Source organism: Bidens hawaiensis, unplaced genomic scaffold (assembly GCF_021521415.1).
Source record: "Bidens hawaiensis isolate Kalapana, Puna unplaced genomic scaffold, B.hawaiensis_p1.1 tig00025707_1, whole genome shotgun sequence".
Taxonomy (NCBI): Eukaryota; Viridiplantae; Streptophyta; class Magnoliopsida; order Asterales; family Asteraceae; genus Bidens; species Bidens hawaiensis.
This window is the reverse complement of record NW_027494110.1, coordinates 96,380-118,649: the sequence shown is the minus strand read 5'-3', so window position 1 is coordinate 118,649 and position 22,270 is coordinate 96,380. Positions and strand designations below refer to the sequence as shown.

Here is a 22,270-nt window from a genome sequence, read left to right as displayed (position 1 = left end):
GAATCAGCTTAAGATTCAACGTGCAGAATCGCTTAAACGTTTTCAAGAGATGTTAAACCGGGGTGCTTGAATTTAAGCAGGAAGATTTCAAGAATAATTGTTATTAGATTCAAATGATTGTTTTTTAATTACAATTAAAAGTAAAGATTCATTATTTCATTCAATATACTTGTATCCTACATGTATGCATAAATCTTGTTCCATCTTCAATGTACCAGATATTGAATTTTTATCAATTCTGGTTGATGTTATAGCACTTCATCAAATCATCTTCAATGCTTATTATTATTATTACTATTTACCTCCTCAACTTCCGGGATCGGCAATGCTCGGATCTTCCCAATGCTCAAGTGTTACCGACTGGCGCCACTCAATTGATCCGCCTCAAATTTTATATGTTTATGTTTTTTTTTGGTTTTTAGTTCCGATAGCATAATGCACTTAACTGAAAGCGACCGAATTTTGCGTTGATTTATCGCCTCAACGCCCGAGACCGACAATGTTTGGGTATAACACTAGTTTACATATATATATTTAAAGATTTATGTGACCAAATGGCAATTTATTTAAGGCTAATGGAGCAGTTCTCATTAGATGTGCACTAATATGTGAATGGAGTTGAAAACTTTAACTTTTTGTATGCAGAATGCCTACCTTGTACTAATAACAAATATCATCACACACTTTTGCATATTCTTTCCACCCTTCCAAGCATCACATTCTATTCTTAACCAATATATATATCCATACACATGTATGTGCCTATATCAAAAAAAGAAAAAAAAAACACCAAAAACAGGCACTCATACACACAATCTTTCTCGAAAGATAAGAAGCGGCAATGGAGAAGGATATTGGAAAGGCTGAAATGAAAACCGGTGAAAGGATAACAAAAAGGATCATTCGGCGATTTGAAATGTCAGAAGAGAGGACCGATATCAATAAGAAAGCAGACAAATTCATCAAGAATTTCAGGAATCAGCTTAAGATTCAACGTGAAGAATCACTTAAACGTTTTCACGAGATGCTAAAAAGGAGTACTTGAATCTAAGTAGGAAGCTTTTAAGAATATACAATTTAAAGTTATAAAGAAAGATTCATTATTTCATTCAATCTTTCAATAAACTTGTAACACACATGTATGCATAAATCTTAATCCATATTAATGTACCATATATAACAAATATGGAATTTTTACCATATAACAAAACCCAAAAAAAGAGCTTAAAGAGCTTAATTTTGAGATGAAGGATCAAATAAAGAGCTTAAAGATAAAAGAATATCAAGTTATTGTTATGTGATAACTGATAGAGTTAGTTTTAAAGTACAAAGTTTATTTTATTATGTGTGTGTATTTTTAGGATTTAGAGTTGGAGCTAGATCCCAATAACTGTTGGTATAATTAGAGATGTTATGGCATTGTATTTTGTATGGTTTTGTACTTATAATTAATATGGTGAAAAGAGTAAAACGAGTTGTATTCAAATACTGTGTGTATATTGTTCAAATTTGGGCCTGTTTCCAACACGAGACACATATGATTTCATTTTTTTTGTCATTTCAGTTCATCTATGTAGCTTCGTGTTACTTTTTACCGAAACTTTTTTGGGGAGTGTATATATACTTGCAGGGGCGGACCCACATAGTTTCCATCGGGGTCCCGGGACACCAATGTTTTTTAAAAATTACTTAGATACGATATATTAAATTTTGTAAGGACCCTATAAGAATTAATACTTGAAACCCATACTATTAAGGCTGAACTAGTCTAGTGGAAAGTTGCTTGTTTTTTCTTTGAGAGGTTGCAGGTTCAAGCCTCACCATACCCAGTTTTTGTTGTTTTTTTAATATTCTATTCAATATTAGTTATTTTGGTTTTGTTGTTTCTTTAATATTCTAGTCAATATTAGTTATTTAGTTAGGGTATTTGTGTTTTTTCTTTAGTTTATCCCATATAACCATTATCAATTTAGTTTATCCCATATAACCATTATCACCATGCAACATATATAATGACAACATGAGTTTTACATATACTTAAATTATTTATCTTGTGTATGTATATTATAATTAATCATTTATTTGTGTAGGAGTTAGTTTTTCATGTCTTGGTTATTCATGTAAGACCATATATATATAGCTTATGCTTATGTTTTTTGGGTATGAATAAAAATGAATTAAAAGTGTATGTTCTATCTAGTTTCTAATATATATTCTTTCTACTTACTCGTTTCCAATGACACCATATTTTCGTGTTTTATTATGTTCCTCGTCTCGACCCGACCCGAATAACGACCGACCCAAAAATTTTGTAAACCGGAAAAATTGGGACCCCATTGGCAAAAAATCCTGGGTCCACCACTGTATACTTGTCATTTGTCATGGCTGTTAGTGCTATATATTTTACCTGTTTATATGCTAATTTAATCGGTCGTCGCTACACTTTATTTATTAATTTACGCTAGCATTAGTTTACTATATCATTATTAGTACTTTTGTACGGTTTAACCATATTTGGTTATATGACGTAAGAAGGTTGTTGAAGCCAAGGTGAAGAGGTAGGTCCCAGCAGAGCCCAGTTGGACCCGCAAGACTCACCTTAAACAGGGACGTCTGCGCAAAGACCAACTGGTTCCGCAGGACCAACCATGCTCGGAGACATGACGTCCTTACGCGCAGTATGCAAGCTGGTCCCGCAGGAAATGCCTCCCAATGGTGAAGGACTCCGCCTGTCCCCGCAGCCTCGGATACAAGCCATTAGGGACTGGCCACCCGCGCAGCATGGCTACACGCACAAGGCACTTAACTCTCCCCAGTGTCACCTGAAGGAATGAGCAAAGGCGGGAGGGGGAAAACTCCCGCCTAAATGAGCCAGTCCGTATGATGGAGGATCTTTTGTGTGATACCTGACGAGGTACAGACAAAAGATCTGACCAAGAATGCGACAGCTCACTGACAGCAGCATGGCAGACAGCACGCCACAGCACTGTGACCAATAGCCGCCGCCTACCCACCAACTCCTGCCATACCACGTGCCTAGCCTGTAGTTGGCAGAAGAGGAAGAGTGCACGACACGCCTGCTCTGTGTCAGCCGCTACCTATCCACCACTCACAGGCAGGGCACGTGCATAGGTTACAGTTGGTAGCGTGTTGGGCCGGCTAAACCCCTTGGAAACCTACCTTCGGCTATAAATACCCCAATGGTATGATCATCTTACAACATCTTATCTTATGATATATACCTGATATCTGCTCTAGAAATCTCTTAATACACTTTTATATTTAAAGAGCAATCTAGTCTGATTCTCACGCCGGAGGGTGGTCACAAGGAGGAACCCCCCCTTTCTCAGTGACGAGCTCACGGTGTCTGTTTTGCAGGTTATCAGAAGAACCGTCTCAGGGTCCAACCCCTCGTGGGAAACTGCTATCTAACCCCCAGGTTACCAGTAATCTGCCCGGGGTCTGGTTAGTGTTTCTTCATTGGCGCCATCCGTGCATAAAGCTAGAACTACATTTTTCTCCAGTTTTTTCAAACTTCAAAGATGGTTAGAGAAATTCCGGTAACCACAACTCCAGCTACTGGGGAGAACACCGGCAACACAGTTTTTACAAACACTACCCCGGCTACCCAAGTCGGGCCAAGTGAAGCAAATTTTACGAACACTACCCCAGTTACTCAAGCTGGGGCAAGTGCAGTAAAAGATCGTCTACTGAGGTCCACTGATACCCAGTTTGAGAAACGAAGGCTCCCCCACCAAACTCTTGATGAAGTTAAGGCATGGGCGGAAACACGGCAAAAGGAATTCCAGGCTGAGTTGGACGAACGCTTGCGTTCCGTGCAACAGGCCGACGAGTTCGAATGCTTTGACTCGGAGGAATCCGACTCCGACGTAAACCCTCGCCACAGGGCGAAAGGGAAGCGTAAGGAAACGGAACCCCAACCGAAAAGGCAGTTTGGACAAGCCTTCAAACCAAAAAATACAGGTGGAAGTTCACGAGACTTCTCCAAAACGTTCAGACCGAACGTTGCAAATGCGGGAACGTCCAAATTTGCAAGGGACATTGCGGAAGCAATTGCCCCAAAAAGTGCCAAACAAATGCCCAACATAGGCACATATGATGGTATATCTGACCCAGACGACCATTTGAACAGGTTCATAGCAGGGGCAACCGTCAGCAACTGGACGGAACCCACGTGGTGTTACATGTTTCAAATGACGCTGGTGGGGGCTGCTAGGGCTTGGTTTGATCGTTTACCGGTTAACCACATTTACGACTGGGCAGACTTCCAGCAGAAGTTTAGCCAACACTTCAGCCAGCAGCGAAAGTATACCGAGGAGCAATGGACAATCCTCAAATGCATACGGGAAGAAGATGAATCTCTGCCAAACTTCATCACTCGCTTCAACTCAAAGAAGTTAAGTTTGGGCAATATCAGCGAGGATCTTGTTCGCGCAGCCTTCATCCAGGGCGCGCAGGACCCAGAGCTTATCCGCACCCTAACGGGTAAAGATGGAATGCCATCCACATGGGATGGCATCATGACAGCAGCCAAACGCTATGCGGAAACGGAGAAGCAACTGGGTAGAGACCTTCCGCAGAGCACAAACCTTTACACCCAGAGGACGAGAGAGGACAACGTCCTCACCGCCCGATTGAACAAAAAACGGAAGCAAGGCATTTGGCAGTCAAGGGTAAACTTTGACACCTCATCCGGCTTACAGCACCGATTGGGTGAAAGGGATAATGTAAAGCCGCACCGGAACTCCAGATGGACGCCACTTACCAAAAGCGTCACTGACATATTTGCTACTGAAGAGCTCCCATGGCCAAAGCCTCCAGTAATCCGACATCGTCACGATGCTGATCGGAGCAAGTACTGTGACTATCACAGAACAAAAGGCCACAACACTGAAGAATGCATAGACGTAAAAGACATGGTCGAAACATTCGTCAGAGATGGGACGCTCGCGCACCTCGTGGCGAAATAAAAGCTAAGCAGGCAGGCAGGTGCGTGTGGAACCACGGCTGGGGTAAACACGAATAAAAAATCAGCTTCAATATGGAGACTACATGCTGCGTAAAGAACGAGATCCCGAAACAGGTGCGTGTCGGCTCGATGGCACTCCTGTCCCAACATGGAAGGGAGTTCAATTACACAGTTTGCATGTAATCAATTCCAATTTGTACAGAAAAGGCCAAGAGCCACTTCTAATGGAAATGATTCTCTTTCAAACGTCGAAGCTGATGATTTACATTTATACTTTTGTACACACTAATATGCCGGTTTTCACCGCATAATTACAAAAAACGTCATTGCATGGGAAGGCGGTCCTACCCGCACGAACCCAAAAAGCATGATAAACCTTCACGCAGGTCAGTTGAAGGGGAAAAAAGTTACCATATGAAAGTGCTGGTCTATCCGCATGAATCATTCGAGGGAACTGCACCAACAACCACGCGTGGGACGGTTCAAAATTCTTAAGAGGAAAAGGTAAACCTATACGCAGGTCAGATATGGGTAAAGTTATGCCATCCTACTAAGTGCAAGTGACGGGTCTACCCGCACAATCACGAAAGAGGAAGCAAAACTTCACACCTATTATCAGCCACGTTCAAAGGTTAACTTATCCTCAACAGGTAAACCTACACGCAGGTCAGATATGGGTAAAGTTATGCCATCCTACTAAGTGCAAGTGACGGGTCTACCCGCACAATCACGAAAGAGGAAGCAAAACTTAACTTATCATCTACCACGTTAAAAGGTTAACTTATGAACACTTAAAAAAGGATAAGAAAAACCTACACGCGGTCAGATGAAGGTAAAAGTTCAGCCATCCTACCAAGTGCAAGTGACGGTTATACCCGCACAATCACGAAAGAGGAAGAAAAACTTTAACCCATCAACCACGTTCACAGGTTAACTTATTCTAAACACTTGGAAAATTGCTATTTTAAACTAAGTATGCAAGTCATAAGTTTATAAAGCAAAGAATCCAATGAAAGGAATAACAATCGTATATTTCAATGATATATTACAACAGTGGCCGGGTAACTACCCGCCTAAAAGAAATCTATACAAAGCTAAGTCTATCCTAGCAGTGGGAAGGGATCTTCAGGATCAGGCTTCAGGGCCACCTCCGCTTGGACCAGCACCGTCAGAGCGCGGCTGCCCAAGGAAAGCCTTAAGGATGTTTAGCCCATCATCAGCAGCAGCAGCTTCATTCACCTTCTCCACCACTGGATGCGGGAAGGCAGCGTACTGGTTCACAGCTTGGTCATAAGCAGCTTCAGTATTAACATTGAATAAAGGGAAGTTGGAGGGCGGAAAGCCTCTCTCAGCAAACCCTAGACCAAGCAGGAAGCCAGTCTTCTCCCCATCCTCATGAGAAGCGTTGAGGGCTGCGCTCATCGCATCGTCATAAGAGGTCTCTGAAAGGACCCGACGCACAACCTACAAAAGAACACAAGTTAGAACATTTTCTAATTACGAGCGGAAAGCGTAAAGAAAAAGATAAAGATACCTGAGGCAACGCTTCTCGAAGCAGCCATTGGAGGGTAGCTTGACTTTCTTTGTAAGCACGTTCGGCTCCGCTTTTATCAAGGTTGGCAAGTTGAACTTCCTTGGCGGCAGCCTCTTCGACGCTTTTGAGTTTCCTTTCAGTGCGGTCAAGCACCCCCCTCTGGTCAAGGATCTCCTGCAGCTTCTTGGCATCTTCCATTGCCAAGGCGTCATGAGCATGCTGAAGAGCCTTTAATTTGCATTTAAGCTGCTCATTCTCTTCGCGAAGCGGCTCAGCAACAGCTTCAGCCTTGGCAGCCCTCTCAGTTGAGTTTCGCGCAGTCTCCTTAGCCAGCCGAAGCTGTTCATTCACAGCTTGGGCAGCCTTGGAGCGGGCCTCGAGTCGCGCCTGGACTTCAACCTCGAGGGCCTTGAATGCTCTCTCCTTCTCGGCGGCGGCAGCGGCCAACTGCCGGTTCTCCTCCCGCAGAGCCCGCGTCTCAGATATTTCTTTGGCGCGAGCTGCTTTTAACTTGTCGTTTTCACGACAAAGCAGCTCGACGCGGGGCTGCATCCGGGCTTGGAGAACCCGAAGCTCATTGGTTAGCCTACCCTCCTGGTAGCTAGCCATGGCTTCCCCCAACGCACCATGAGGAGCAGCGTGGCGAGCCCAATCCACGCACTCCACAGGGGTGCGAAGGGTTGTTCCTCGGCGTATGTTCCATCTTGGAACATACACTTCATTGGAATCCGACACTGCAAAAGAAACAAAGGCAGTTAGGAAAAGATGACAAAAATATACAAAGGAAAAAGAACCCTACGTACCTGTAGGGTCAATAACAGGCCGATAGCCGCCAAACCCATCACCTGAACCTAAAGGAAATCCATCCAACAGGTCAGGCAGACGGGAAGGTGGCATAGATCGGCGGGAAGCCCGGCGCGTACCTGATGGTCCGGCCGTCGGTGCCGGTGGCGCAGGTATAGTGGCAGCCGCTGTGGTAGCCATTGTTGGCGCCGCCTCCTCAGCAACAGTAACCGCCGGCTCCGTGAAAGATGCTGTAAAAATTGCACTCACGGCCGGCGGAGACACCTTCTCAGCTGGAACAGCCTCAGGAAGGCTGGAACCAGCGGAAGCAGGCGCAGACGCCTGGGTCGACGCCTCGGGAAGGCTGACCGAGCCTACCGTCATTGGCGGGGGAATACTCGCTCCAAATCCACCCTGGAATGCGTCAACATCCACACCTGCACAAACAAAAGTGTTAGAAAAATTTATTTGAAATAAATTTAGACAAGAATCATGATGGTACTTACGGGGTCTCTTGAGCTTGAACGTACGGACGAGCGGGGGTGAACCCGAGGGAACCGGCCTCTTGACACCGGTAACCGTCGTCGTCGTTTCCTCCCCGGAGGTAACAGCTATAGCCTCCGGAGCGGTGGTCTCCTCACCACCGGGTTTCCCCGCCACTTCTGCACTATCTGATTCTGAGTCAGATAGGACTACCGGGTCGGCCGTAGAGGCGACCTTCTCCTTGCCTTTCCCGACGGCAGCCTTCTTCTTCCGCACCAGCGGAGGACCTTCTGCGGATTCCTCAGAAGAAGACATGTTAACTCCAGCAGCAGGCACAGCATTGAGGGGTTCAGGATAGAAGATAGGCTTACCTGGCCGTCGGTGGCTCAAGATCTCTTGGCCCGGCGGGTAAACCTCCACGAACCGACCCGCGGTCTGCTCTAAGATGGGCAACTCGTTCTCGTCCAGAGCACGAGTACCCATCCGCGCAGGACCATCTTCCTCCCGCGGATTCAGGAGCGACTGAAGATCGTTACCCTCTGAAATCAACAAGAAAGTTAGAAAAAATCGAAGTCAGCAAAAAGAAACAAGACATACCATAAGGGACAGAGTTCGAACCATATTCGAGGACGATCAGAACCTTATCCGCATTCGCCGCCTTCCACACCCGGCTCATCCCCAGCATCACCATCGCCGACTCCGGAAAACGGAAAACCGGGGACTGGACCCGGGATATCTTCGCGAACCATTCCGCCTCCTCGTAGTTGATGGCGGGAAGGTTCGGAAGCGTCTGGCCATTCTTGAACTTCATGGCAATGGGGATGGCTCGAGCGGATATGAAGAAGAACTCTCTTCTCCATGAGCGAAGACTCCGCTCGGTGGTACAAATCTTTAAACCCTTGATACGGGTTGTAAGAGTGTACCACCCTTGGATGCACCTCCAAGTATAGAAGGTCATCAGGCGGTCAACGAGGGGCTCAAGGCCCAGTATCCGGCACACCCACTCAAAGTGCCGGACCTTGGCAATGGCCATGGGGTGCACCTCTGTCAGGTGCACACCGTGCCTCTCTAGGACACGGTACACAAACTTTGTCAACGGAAACCTAAGGTTCCCGTAGACAAAGAATGCAGCATAAACCCCGATCTTGCCACTAGGGGCATCGTACACAGTATGGTGGGGCTCAGGAAACTTAGGCTCGAGAGACTCGAGCATGAACTTCCTGACGATATACTGGTACAGCTCGACAGGAAGAGAACACTGGCATTCGCCAGCAGTCTTCTGATCATCAGCATCGTGAGAAGACATGGTGGAAGAAAGAAGAGATTTCAGAGTAATGCTTTACCGAAAAAGAGAAATTCGCCGGAAATTACTGGAGAAGAAGAGATGAAAGTGGAAAGTGTGAATTGCAAATAACCCTCTCCCCCTTTATATAGTAATCGCAATTAATGCGATGAATTTAATACGGAAGAGAGAGAAATCAAAGGTGCAATGAAACTATGACGCGTGGCAAAAGCAAGCTGGCAACAGCTGTCACAAGGACGTATGCCAGAGATTTCGCGGCTACGCGCCCGAAATCCCGTGCCCACGCGCCTGAAAAAGCAACTAGAATGACCACATAATGTCATGTCGCCATAACTTCTGGCACGTCCTGACACCGTCAGAAGAAACCGTCACACGACGTTTGAGGTATTGGGTTGTTCTAATCCATCTACCAACTCTTCAAATTTCAAATTTAAAATTTGAAGACAAGATTCAAAAAAAAAAAAAAAAAAAAAAAAAAAAAAAAAAAAAAAAAAAGTAAGCGGAAAAATATCCCTTACCATGGTAAACAAGTAACCATAAGCCGGGTGCGGGTACAGTATAAGGGCAAAACCCTTCACATACCTAACACCCGCAGGGAATTGAAGCCAAGTAAAACCTTGGCGAACAAGTAACCGTAAGACGAATGCGGGTACAGTGTAAAGGCAAAACCCTTCACATACCTAGCACCCGCAGGGAATTGAAGCCAAGTATTCCTCGGCAACCAAGTAACTATAAGACGGGTGCGGGTACAGTGTAATGGCAAAACCCTTCACATACCTAGCACCCGCAGGGAATTGACGCCAGGAATACCTTGGGAAGTAAAGTAACCGTAAGACGGATGCGGGTACAGTGTAAAGGCAAAACCCTTCACATACCTAGCACCCGCTGAGAATTGAAACCAAGAAGGATCTTCTGGGCAATGCTTGCGGAAGCGGAAATAACATCCCCGCATAGCGGGAACATCGAGAACTACGTTGTCTGAAGCTTCAGGATGGAATTAGTGGTTTTAACATAATTGATCACTATGTTCAAAACCACCAAAACCTCAAGGAGAATCTAAACAAGTAGGACTCAACGCTCCCGACTTGCGAGGAGGTTATAGACCTACCCGCATCATACCCAAAGACCAAGCAGGAAACTCGGGCATTTCTGCAAGTGACAAGGACTTCCGCGGGAAGAATCCCCATGGAAAACCTTACAAAAACCCTTTTCAAAACCCTCTGCTTAAGTCCAAAAGTTCACCTCACTTTATTAAACATGCATGAGACGAACATTGGACTGGGGGGACTTGAAGAGGTAGGTCCCAGCAGAGCCCAGTTGGACCCGCAAGACTCACCTTAAACAGGGACGTCTGCGCAAAGACCAACTGGTTCCGCAGGACCAACCATGCTCGGAGACATGACGTCCTTACGCGCAGTATGCAAGCTGGTCCCGCAGGAAATGCCTCCCAATGGTGAAGGACTCCGCCTGTCCCCGCAGCCTCGGATACAAGCCATTAGGGACTGGCCACCCGCGCAGCATGGCTACACGCACAAGGCACTTAACTCTCCCCAGTGTCACCTGAAGGAATGAGCAAAGGCGGGAGGGGGAAAACTCCCGCCTAAATGAGCTAGTCCGTATGATGGAGGATCTTTTGTGTGATACCTGACGAGGTACAGACAAAAGATCTGACCAAGAATGCGACAGCTCACTGACAGCAGCATGGCAGACAGCACGCCACAGCACTGTGACCAATAGCCGCCGCCTACCCACCAACTCCTGCCATACCACGTGCCTAGCCTGTAGTTGGCAGAAGAGGAAGAGTGCACGACACGCCTGCTCTGTGTCAGCCGCTACCTATCCACCACTCACAGGCAGGGCACGTGCATAGGTTACAGTTGGTAGCGTGTTGGGCCGGCTAAACCCCTTGGAAACCTACCTTCGGCTATAAATACCCCAATGGTATGATCATCTTACAACATCTTATCTTATGATATATACCTGATATCTGCTCTAGCAATCTCTTAATACACTTTTATATTTAAAGAGCAATCTAGTCTGATTCTCACGCCGGAGGGTGGTCACAAGGAGGAACCCCCCCTTTCTCAGTGACGAGCTCACGGTGTCTGTTTTGCAGGTTATCAGAAGAACCGTCTCAGGGTCCAACCCCTCGTGGGAAACTGCTATCTAACCCCCAGGTTACCAGTAATCTGCCCGGGGTCTGGTTAGTGTTTCTTCACAAGGTCTTATGAGAACAAGTTCTCTATGGTTTGCTTTCATCTCACCTCTCAAACCGTATAAATAGTCATGTTAATTAGGAATTGGATTTTATTTGTTGGTTTATCTAACACTTTTACATTTTTCATGTTAAGTTAATTGTTATTCTTTTATGTTATGTTGGTTTTTATTAGTCCTAACTATCTCCTTTTGGTCGCTATCGGTCTCAACTAACAAATTGGCTGCTGACGGTCCCAACTTTTAACGTGTTTGTTTACAACGGTCCGCGACTAACGGAATCCTAACACCGTTAGTCGAAAAAAAACGTTTTTGGTCGGAAAAGTCACATTTTTTTCCAGAAAACACCACCCGAACACCATCACCACCACCAATTGACTCACCGCCAAACCAGACAACCACCACTTGAGCACCACCAACCGTTTCCGACGATGTTTCTAAAGTTCCGACGACCTCATTAATTGGGGATGTTACTAGAAAAAAGTTCCTAAATGTCCGACACAAAGTTACAAAGATGATAGTTATGATTAATAAAAACCAATATACGTTCTTTTATTAAAAGAAGACTAAAATAATAAATAAACACCCTTTGTACGGATTGAAATAGAACATCTCAAAATTTTAATTATGAGATTATATGAACCAAAGTGAGTCAAGTAACATGTCATGCCATGACTTTTTGTATGGGTTGAATTAGAACATTTTTCAAAACATATAAGTTTTTAATATGTTAAATTGAATCTTGATGGTTGACCTATAAAAACAACCCTTTTGTCAACTAAAGATAAGTTTTTTATTATTATAATTATAAACAACTACCATATTTCAATGATATTTATGTTCTTTAAATAATTTAATCAAGATTTGCTGTATAATAAAAACACACTTTTGTTAACACCTTATAAACTTGTTTCTATGTAATTTTTTTTCTTACATTCTTAAGATCTACAAAAGCCGGTTCGGATTATAACGGATCCAGGTTGGTCAATGTTTGGTCAAAACTTGTTTGGTCCAAACCGAATCGGGTTGGGAACCAGTTTGTAGACAAGAATGTTCAGCTGTATCTGGACTAGTTGGGTTGTTGGTTTGGGACCAAAGAAGGATTTTGGGAGTGTTTTTCTTCTAATTGAGTCGGGTCCAAATCGGTTTCAAAGAACGAGATTACAAAACGGTGTACGAACTAACGGGTGGGTTGGGTCCCAACTGATTTTGGCCATATCGGTTTTTTTAACTGGTCGGGTTATAAACTGGGATGGCGGTCCCAAACGGTTTTCAGGGAACGATATTCCAAAATGGCGTGTGAACTGACGGGTTTGGTTGGGTCCCAATTGGTTTGGGCCAAATCGGTTATTTTTAACCAGGTTGGGTTATAAACCGGATTGGCTGGCCCAAACCGATTTTTTTTGAATTCCAAGACTAATGAATAGTAAACCAGACCCATAACATAAAAAAAAGGACTATTGGTTTTATTGGTCCCAAGTATTTCATTTTTGCCGGCGCTGGTCCCAACTATCACTTTAACTGCCAACGGTCCCAACTTTCACACATGTGTCTGCCACCAGTCCACGACTAACCGAGTACTAACTCCGTTATGTTTTAGATGACGTGTCCATCCTACGTGTTAAAAAACCTTGACGTGGCTGCCTGCGTGTATATTAATAACAAAAAACCCTTCTCCTCCTTGAATATATAATAATATCAGCAGATGACAATCGATCGATATCTCCAATCGATCGAGAACCCAATCGATCAAGAACAACCCAATCGATCGTCTACCGCTCACGCTCCGGCGGCTTACTCGACGTCCAAGACGACATCGAAGCGTTAAAAGCCTTCGACGGATCCTACTGGAAGTCTTTATTCGATTCACGCATCGGCAAGACCACTTGGCCATACGGGTCGGGTTTCTGGTCCAAAAAAGAATGGGTCTTGCCCGAGATCGATTCCGACGATATCGTATCGGCTTTCGAAGGTAATTCGAATATGTTCTGGGCCGAAAGGTTCGGGAAACAGCATTTGGGTATGAATGATTTGTAGGTTAAGCATTGCGGGATTAGTCACACGGGTAGTTTTAAGGATTTGGGTATGACTGTGTTAGTTAGTCAGGTTAATCGTTTGCGTAAAATGAACCGGCCCGTTGGCGGGGTGGGCTGCGCGTCGACCAGGGACACGTCGGCCGCGTTGTCGGCCTACTGCGCGTCCGCAGGTATTCCGAGTATTGTTTTCTTGCCTGCGAACAAGATTTCCATGGCGCAGTTGGTTCAGCCGATTGCGAATGGGGCGTTTGTGTTGAGTCTTGATACGGATTTCGATGGGTGTATGCAGTTGGTTAGGGAGGTTACGTCTGAGTTACCGATTTATTTAGCGAATTCGTTGAATAGTTTGAGGTTAGAGGGGCAAAAGACTGCTGCGATCGAGATCTTGCAGCAGTTTGATTGGGAGGTGCCGGATTGGGTTATTGTTCCCGGGGGTAATTTGGGGAATATTTACGCGTTTTATAAAGGGTTTCATATGTGTAAAGAGTTGGGGTTGGTTGATAGGATTCCGAGGCTCGTGTGTGCGCAGGCTGCTGGGGTTGTTCTTGATCGATTGGGTTCTCGATCGATTGAAGATATCGATTTGGGGATTTGTATTAAATTGTCATCTGCTGATATTATTATATATTCAAGGAGGAGAAGGGTTTTTTGTTATTAATATACACGCAGGCAGCTACGTCAAGGTTTTTTAACACGTAGGATGGACACGTCATCTAAAACATAACTGAGTTAGTACTCGGTTATTCGTGGACTGGTGGCAGACACATGTGTGAAAGTTGGGACCGTTGGCAGTTAAAGTGATAGTTAGGACCAGCGCCGGCATAAATGAAATACTTGGGACCAATAAAAACCAATAGTCCTAAAAAAACAATCTAAATAGGCAAATATTCATCAAGAGTTGTAACTTGTAAGTTATAAATAACCCAAATCTATACACAAATCTTTTAATTGCTATGAAGAAAGTAACTTATATCACTATTTTGGCTCATGCTACAAGCACTTGACAATGCACAATGTGACTCTTTTGACCCGATAAACTCGACCATAAGTTCGTAAACAACGTTTTAATATGACCTTTACCCGCGATATTCTCCCAAACGTTCGGGTTACTCTCGATATCTGGATCCTGGCTCGATACATCAACAAGACTAATACTCATATTATTCCGAACGATACACAACTTCCCGTTAAGATTAACGAGAGCCGCAGCCTCTAGTGCGGGAGACCTCCCGAGATGAACTTTACTATCGATAAACCGTTTCCACGAACTTGAATTTTCTTCGTAAACCCTAATCTTACACCCGTCCCGACAATCTAAAGCGTAAAGGTTTCCATTTATAGAAACGCTCGGGGCCCGCCAACCCGAGATCATACCATCGGTTACAGACTCCCACGTGTTCGTTTCCGGTGTATACGCTTCGCTCAAAACCTCTCGGTGGTCCCCGACCCATTTTAAAAACCACTTCCCGTCGTGCACGACTCCGATAAACGGGACCATCGCGGTATTCATATCTGTTATAAAACTCCACCGGCGACGATTCGGATCGTAAACTTCACCGCACCGTAAAGCTCGGTGGGCCCCTTCGCATGCTCCACCCGCCACATAAAGACAGTTATTAATCACACAAGATCCGAAAAGATGTCGTTTATAATGCATGTCGGGTGCTTTATGCCATCGATTTGTTCGCGCGTTAAAGAACATGGTTCGACTCATGGAGCCTCGAACCGGATCTTTACCGCCAAACAAATAAAGATTACACCCGCTTAAAACCGCACACCCAAACCCCTCCGCGTCACTGTACTCAACCGGGATCGGTGGCAACGGTCGCCATATTTGGTAAACCGGGTCAAACGCGTGCCACGAGATTCTCCCGTCACGGTCTTGTTTAAACACGTAAACCCATTCTTCGGCCATTCCGAGGGTTCTTCTAAGCGAATAAAAGTAATTATTCGATAAAAGGTGGGACCATCGTTTCGAAACGAGCCGGAGTTTGTTGTGGTCGGCCCGTGGTACACGGGTTAGACAAATGAGTGCCAGGTCATCGGGTAGTCCGGGAATGAGAGGTGGTTGGGCTCGCTTTCGTTCTTGACGCCTGTTTTTGGACTTGTGAGCGTGCGGGTTGATGTCGGGTTGGATGCATATTTTTGACCCGGGGACGAATTTTCGGGCTCCCGCCACTGTTTTTAAACCTGCGTCGACTTTGCAGTAGCATGATACGGAATCAACCTGTAATCGATCATTTATTCGAGTTAGAACGCACGAAAATCACATTCATTTGTAACAAACACTTTTAATAATGTTCCATGTTTGAAAGATTCTAGTCATATTAAAAGTATATATATATATATAAAGCAAGAACATATATCTATATAAGCACTAATTACTCTGTTCTATATAAGCATACACATATAAAAGTCAATAACTTGTTATAAAAACTGCTTATTTCATCATAATTTCATCTGGGTATTACTAATTTATGTAAATTACACACAGATGATGTTAAGAAACAAAACCCACAAATCTTAACACATTTTACATCAAAAATTGTTACAAAAAACTACTAATTTCATCTGGGTATCTCTAAATACTTAAAAAGATACAAAACCCACAAATCTTAACACATTTTGTACCCAAAATTATTACAAAAAAAAATTGCAAATTTCTTCATAATTTCATCTGGGTATCTCTGCATACTCAAAAAGAAACAAAGCCCACAAATGTTAACATATTTTACACCTACAACTGTTACAAAATATTGCAAATTTCTGCATAACTTCATCTGGGTATCTCTAAATACTTAAAAATAAACAAAACCCACAAATCTTAACACATTTTTACACCAAAAAACTACTAATTTCATCAAAATTTCATTTGGGTATCTCTAAATACTCAAAAAGAAACTAAACCCACAAGCAAAACCAACAATTCTTTACAAAAATTGCAAATTTCTGCATAAATTCAGCTGGGTAGTTCTATATACTAGTAAAGAAACAAAACCCACAAAAAAAATGTTAAAAAAAAACTGATAATTTCTTCAAAATTTCATCTGGGTATCTCTAATTACTCAAAAAGAAACAAAACCCACAAATCTTAACACATTCTACACCAAAAATTATTACAAAAAACTGCTAATTTCATCAAAATTTCGTCTGGGTATCTCTAATTACTCAAAAAGAAACAAAACCCACAAATCTTAACACATTCTACACCAAAAACTCTTAAAAAAACTGTTAATTTCAGCATAATATCATATGGGTATTCTTCAAATAACCAAATAAAAAAGTCAAACAAAGAACACATGGGTCTCACCAATGGAGCTCTAACTCTAACCCCTCTTTGTTGCACATTAGGAGACCTTTGGTTTTCAGCCATCAAGACAACCTTCAGCTTCAGATCAAGACAATATTAATTGATTCACCAAAATTGGATCCAAGAAACATAAAAAGATCACCTTTTTATTACATGTGTGTGTGTGTGTTTTTGGTGTGTGTGGAAGTGAGAGCTTTGCAGCAGTTTCTAAAATGGGAGTGTTGTTTTTTTTTAACGGACAACTAAGTAAAGCCGGGCATTCTGTACACGGCCCCCATTGGTCAAAAGTAGCCCGAGCCGGCCACTAGTCCAGACGGACGGAGACCCTAACGGTCCACTTGTTGAGAGATTCACCGGATAAAACCCGACCCCCACGCCCGCCAAACGGCATGACAGCGAGGAGCCGATAAAACCGGGTGAGATCAGACTCGAACCCTGGCAAGTCAGGGTCATCTCTCATATCTCCCATATAAATTGATGGTAGTGAGGTTTGATCCCCCTACCTCTTACTTGTAAAGTAAATGCTCTACACTGAGTCACAACCAACTTATTGGGAGAGTATTGTTTGGTGTGAAAAGAAAAGAGTTTATAATAAAATAATAATAATAATAATAATAATAATAATATGATTAACAGGAGGTTTACATCTGGAGCCGTGTTGATTTTGCTGTCATCTAACATTAGACTGAGGGGTGTGGGGGCTTCAACGGGGGCGCTAGAGCCCCTTCGCTCGCGCCCCCAGGCGCTAACACCACACCACCAGGGGCGCTAGCGGGCAAATAAAGGCAGGCGTGAGCTGGTTAGAAGAGAGAGAGGAGGCACACCTTTTGATGTTTTTGGGACCGTTAGGGAGCCGAAAAAACAAAAAAAAATATATTTTCTATATAATTATACTCCATTTCACCCATTTTTATACCAAAACTTCAAACCTTCACCCAAAATCAATTCATCTTCTCAACTTTTTTTTAAAAAAATGGCTGGAAATTGGTTCCCAAACCTTGATTCAGATTATCTTGACGACGATTTATGGTCGTCACCGCACCAACCGATGTTTTATTCGGAGCCGCAAGAATCATCCGGCTTTCAACCATCCAACACACAACCGTCTCCTAACTTTGTTGTTCCGGAGACACAAGAATCATAAGGTGAAGCTACGGGACCAAAAAGACGCGTCCACCGGAAAAAACCAGTTGCAACGGACGGGTCGGAACCGGCTTCGACTCCGAGGACGAAACGGAAAACCACTCCGTGGTCATCGGATGAGAAGGAAGCCTTGTGTCGGGCTTGGATAGTCATTTCTGAGGATCGGCGTTGTGGTAATTGTTTTAACGTTTTTAAAAAAGATTTTTAATAAAAAAGTTAAATAAAAAAGTTAAATGGAAATCTAATTTATTTATTTATTTTGCAGCCGACTACCAACAGAGAAAGATTTTTTGGACAAAGGTTAGGGAGACGTTCTACATGCTCGTTGGGAGTACAGAGCGGAACGCCGATATGATTTCAGGTCGGTGGTCCGAAATCAGAAAATTTGTCGGCTTGTTTACTAATCTTTTCAACAGGAACAGCGGCCGTATGAGACCAAGTGGCAGTGATGATTTGGCGGTTTACAATTTCACGGTCGAAGAGTGGAAGCAGGAGTGTTTGCGGAGGTATGGGATGGTGAAGACGTGGGACGATTTAAAGTTGTGGGACAGGTTGAAAAGGTGTTCCAAGTGGGTTGAGCTGGTGGCGCCGGACTTTGATGCGGAAGTAGGGCCGAAACGGACTAAAACTAGTTCGTCTGGAGCGTATAGCACTTCAACCGGGTCGGATTGCCGCGTTAGATTCGACCTAAACATTGCGGAGGAGGAAACGTCTTCACCACCGAGGAGGCGGCCATTGAGAAGGGACGCCAAGGGGAAAAAACCTGCTGAGGGGTAAGCCGTAAACATCGCCAATCTTGTTGAATCCCTCAATAAATTCAACAAAACCATGGAGGTGGTCTCTTATGACAAAAAGGAAAAAACTCGAATGAGAGATTTGGACTTTCTTACTAGAGACTTCAGTAACCTAAATCCGGTCGATCAAATGCTAATGGAAAAGCAAAAGGAACGTATCCGAAAGAGGTTGATCGAAGAAGACCAAGCCGAAGAATAAGAAGAATGTTTCTTTTTAGTACTTTAATTTTAAATTTATATTTAGATATTAATGTTTTTTTTAATAATTTATGAGTTTTTTAATAATACGTTGTTTGAATATATTTATAAAAAAATAAAAATAAAAAATCGCTGGAGCCCCTGCTGGAGCCCCTCCACACCAGGGGCCAGGGGCTCCACCAGGGGCTCCAACACCCCCCTTATCCAGTTTCTCTCTCTGTCACACGTCATAATATTATTAGTTCTTGGCTCTGCTAGAGCCCTCACTAAAGCTCCCACACCCCTCAGTCTTAAGATTTATAGAACTCAAAAACATATGAAAGTATGTAGTCAAATGTGGTTTGAGACTAATAAGATAGGGTCAATGGGATATTTATTGTGTTAAGACTAATTAATGTTTAACTACTATGTTTGGTAGGGATGGCAACGGGGCGGTTTCGGGGCGGGGAATGCCAATCCCATACCCGCCCCGGTTTATAAAACCCATTACCAAAACCGTCTAAAAACCCGCGGGGACTAAACGGGGAATCCCCATCGGGGATTCGGGGAAAACCGCGGGTATTCGGGGAACCCGTCTAGCATAAATGGTTTTTAAACGGGCTAAATTCCCCGTGGGGATCCCCATTTAACCGTCGGGTTCACCGTTTAAAACCCGATTGTAAGAAAATGATACAAAATTACAATACAATATTAATACACAAAAAGTTCAATATCCAAACACATTACACATACAAAAGACATTATTAATACATAAAAATGTTTATTTATCCCATCACAATGGAAATTAACTTCATGATTGATCCTTCTTACACGTCCATACCGCACCCATTCAACCATTCAAACACTTGTCATGCCGAATTGCTATGATAATCAAACATTAACATATTAATTGGAAACTATATAAGAATCAATGTTAAACCATATTAAAATGTAAACGATAAACCATATATATATGTATTACCTCAATACCATCGTCACAATCATATTCAATAGTTTGGCAATATGCCTCGGATTCTTCTGAACAAGTTGCTATATTCATATCACAAAAGTCAAAAGTTTATATAGTAGCTAAGTTAAAAATAAAAAATAAAATGTTTGTTTACCTTTGATTTCATTCAACAACCAACTTTGGGCGCACATTAACGCCTCAATTTTGGGAAAATAAATAATAAATAATATATTATATATAAATATAAAAATTATATTTAATTAAACGGGTTTTAAACGGGTATACGGGGCGGGTATACGGGGCGGGTACAGGCTATACCATACCCGCCCCGAACCCGATTAACTTAAACGGGGAAACCCCGAACCCGGACCCGTCCCCGATTAAGTGTCCCCGAACGGGGCGGGTTTCGGTTTTCCCCATCGGGTTTGGTTTTTTTTGCCATCCCTAATGTTTGGGTATTTATTGTGAAATAACTATATTTCCAAAAGTGTTTTAGTGCGGTTTTCTATCGGGTTCTGATAAAATATCAGTCTTCAGTTGGTTATAGTCGGCTCCAAACCCATTGGGTTTCTGTTGGGTTTTGAAAATACAAGTAATCGATTACAAACAATGATTACTATAAAAAATAAAATGTTTCAGCTAATTGTTATAAACAAGTTTTGACAAATAATATATTTAGAGTATATTGTATATATAATATAAAAAAGGTATGTCGGGTACACCGTGTATATAACCGGGTAAGTTGATCATTGTTATCGGGTAATCGGGTGGGTTAATCGGGTATAGTACGAATATCAAACTCGTCCCAACCCCACGAAAGTTTCAAAATTAATCCCAAAAACTAATGGATCAGGTACTACCTGTCCCAGTTATGTCGGTTTTGGGTTATCCCATTGGATTTGGGTTCACTACCATCCTTAATGTCGAGGTATTATACGTAAAGGTTATTACTTTTTATTGTGTTAAGATGTAATTTTGCTTGCAATTTCACATTTTAACCAAAAAATATATCAAGTTAGTGCCCTTGAAGAAATTACAAAAAAAAACCTAGTGAGAGCTTGATTCAAACAAGATTCTTAGGCTATACGTAGTGGAGGGGCTACAAATTGGGGCGTTTTGCGCCGTGTAGTGCCCAGTTAGCAAGGGGTGAGAATTTGTTTTGGGGGTGTAATGATGTATGGGCTACAATAATATATATATATATATACATATATCTATCAGACACATACATAATATAATAATAATAAATGAAACAAGAAAGCAGCGACAACAGTTAATCGCCCCTCCCAATTTCGCCCCAATTTCGCCCCTTTGTAGCCCGGGGGGCGGTGTTCGCGCCCATTATCGCCCAAAATCGTCCAAACCCAAGCCCCACTACACATGACCTTAGTGTTTACAAATTGTATCATGTTTTAAAGGTTACAATATTGAATTTGGCAATAATAAACAACTAGATAGAACCTTTGATTTATATAAAACATTATTATATTATATATTATTTTTGTCAAGAATTTTAAGAGTTTTTTTATTATTATGTATAAGGTATAAAAGTAAATTTATCAACTAGTGATGTACCTCAATAACTCTTTATAAACTTTATCATCTACACACTACTTTATATTAATGAGTTTAAAAAGTTTTATTTTATTTGTTGATATATAAGGTATAAAAGTAAATACATCAACAACTAATGTACTGTAACAACTTTCTTTATAAAATTTATCATCTAAACACTACTTTATATTAATAACACAGACCAAACATTAGTACTACTTTTAACACCATAAAGAAGCATTTATAGTAAGACAGCTAAACAATTAGAAAGACATTTGATTTTGACAAAATGGACAACTTTACTTCATTACTTCCTCCCATTACATGTCACATTGATTTTTATTTCTTATGGTTTGCAAATTCAAACATAACCCCACACTTCTACTTTTCCTTCAAAAGAAATATTATTCATTAATGATGTCAATATTCATTGATGACATCATAAGTTGACCAGTCAAAACTAAAAAACATAAAGCATAGACAAACCATGTTAGGCTGAGGGGTGTGGGGGGCGTGAGAGGGGGCGCGAGTGGAGGCTCCAGCCAATAATATTGTGACGTGTGGCAGAGAGAGAAACTTGATAAGATGGGTGTTGGTTGTGGTGCTCGCGCCCCGGGCCATGGTGTGGAGGGGCGCGAGAGGGGGCGCGAGCGGTTTTTTTTTTATTTTTTTATAAATGTATTAAAAAAACGAATTATTATAAAAACTCATAAATTATTTAAAAAAACACAATAAAACATTTAATTCGAAACAGTTTGTTTCCCGCGAACCCATTCTGTTTCGAACGATCACAAAACACATGCAGCCATGAATAATAATAATAATAATAATAAAGCAACCTCATAAATCATAATTTTAACTTCTCTCTCACTCCAACCCCTTTATTATTATTATGATATTATCTCTCACCGACTGCTACCCACTGAATCATAGATCTCCGGCTACAATACCCAGTTCTCCGATCACCGGTCAGCCAGGT

At 42.6% G+C, this 22,270-nt stretch overlaps 1 protein-coding gene and 1 pseudogene across 1 annotated transcript; one reads left to right on the top strand and one right to left on the bottom strand.

Annotated features, from left to right (window-relative positions):
* The first annotated feature begins 841 nt into the window (after window positions 1-841).
* Window positions 842-14,200, top strand: LOC143572078 (threonine synthase, chloroplastic-like; annotated as a pseudogene).
* A 45-nt stretch (window positions 14,201-14,245) lies between these two features.
* Window positions 14,246-16,876, bottom strand: LOC143572065 (F-box/kelch-repeat protein At1g55270-like). Its single transcript, XM_077057324.1, has 2 exons — window positions 16,654-16,876; window positions 14,246-15,570 (listed from the first exon to the last, which is right to left on the bottom strand). Exons 1-2 carry the CDS (start codon window positions 16,714-16,716, stop codon window positions 14,329-14,331), a joined length of 1,305 nt encoding a protein of 434 aa, XP_076913439.1. The 5' UTR covers window positions 16,717-16,876; the 3' UTR covers window positions 14,246-14,328.
* Between the last annotated feature and the right edge of the window lie 5,394 nt (window positions 16,877-22,270).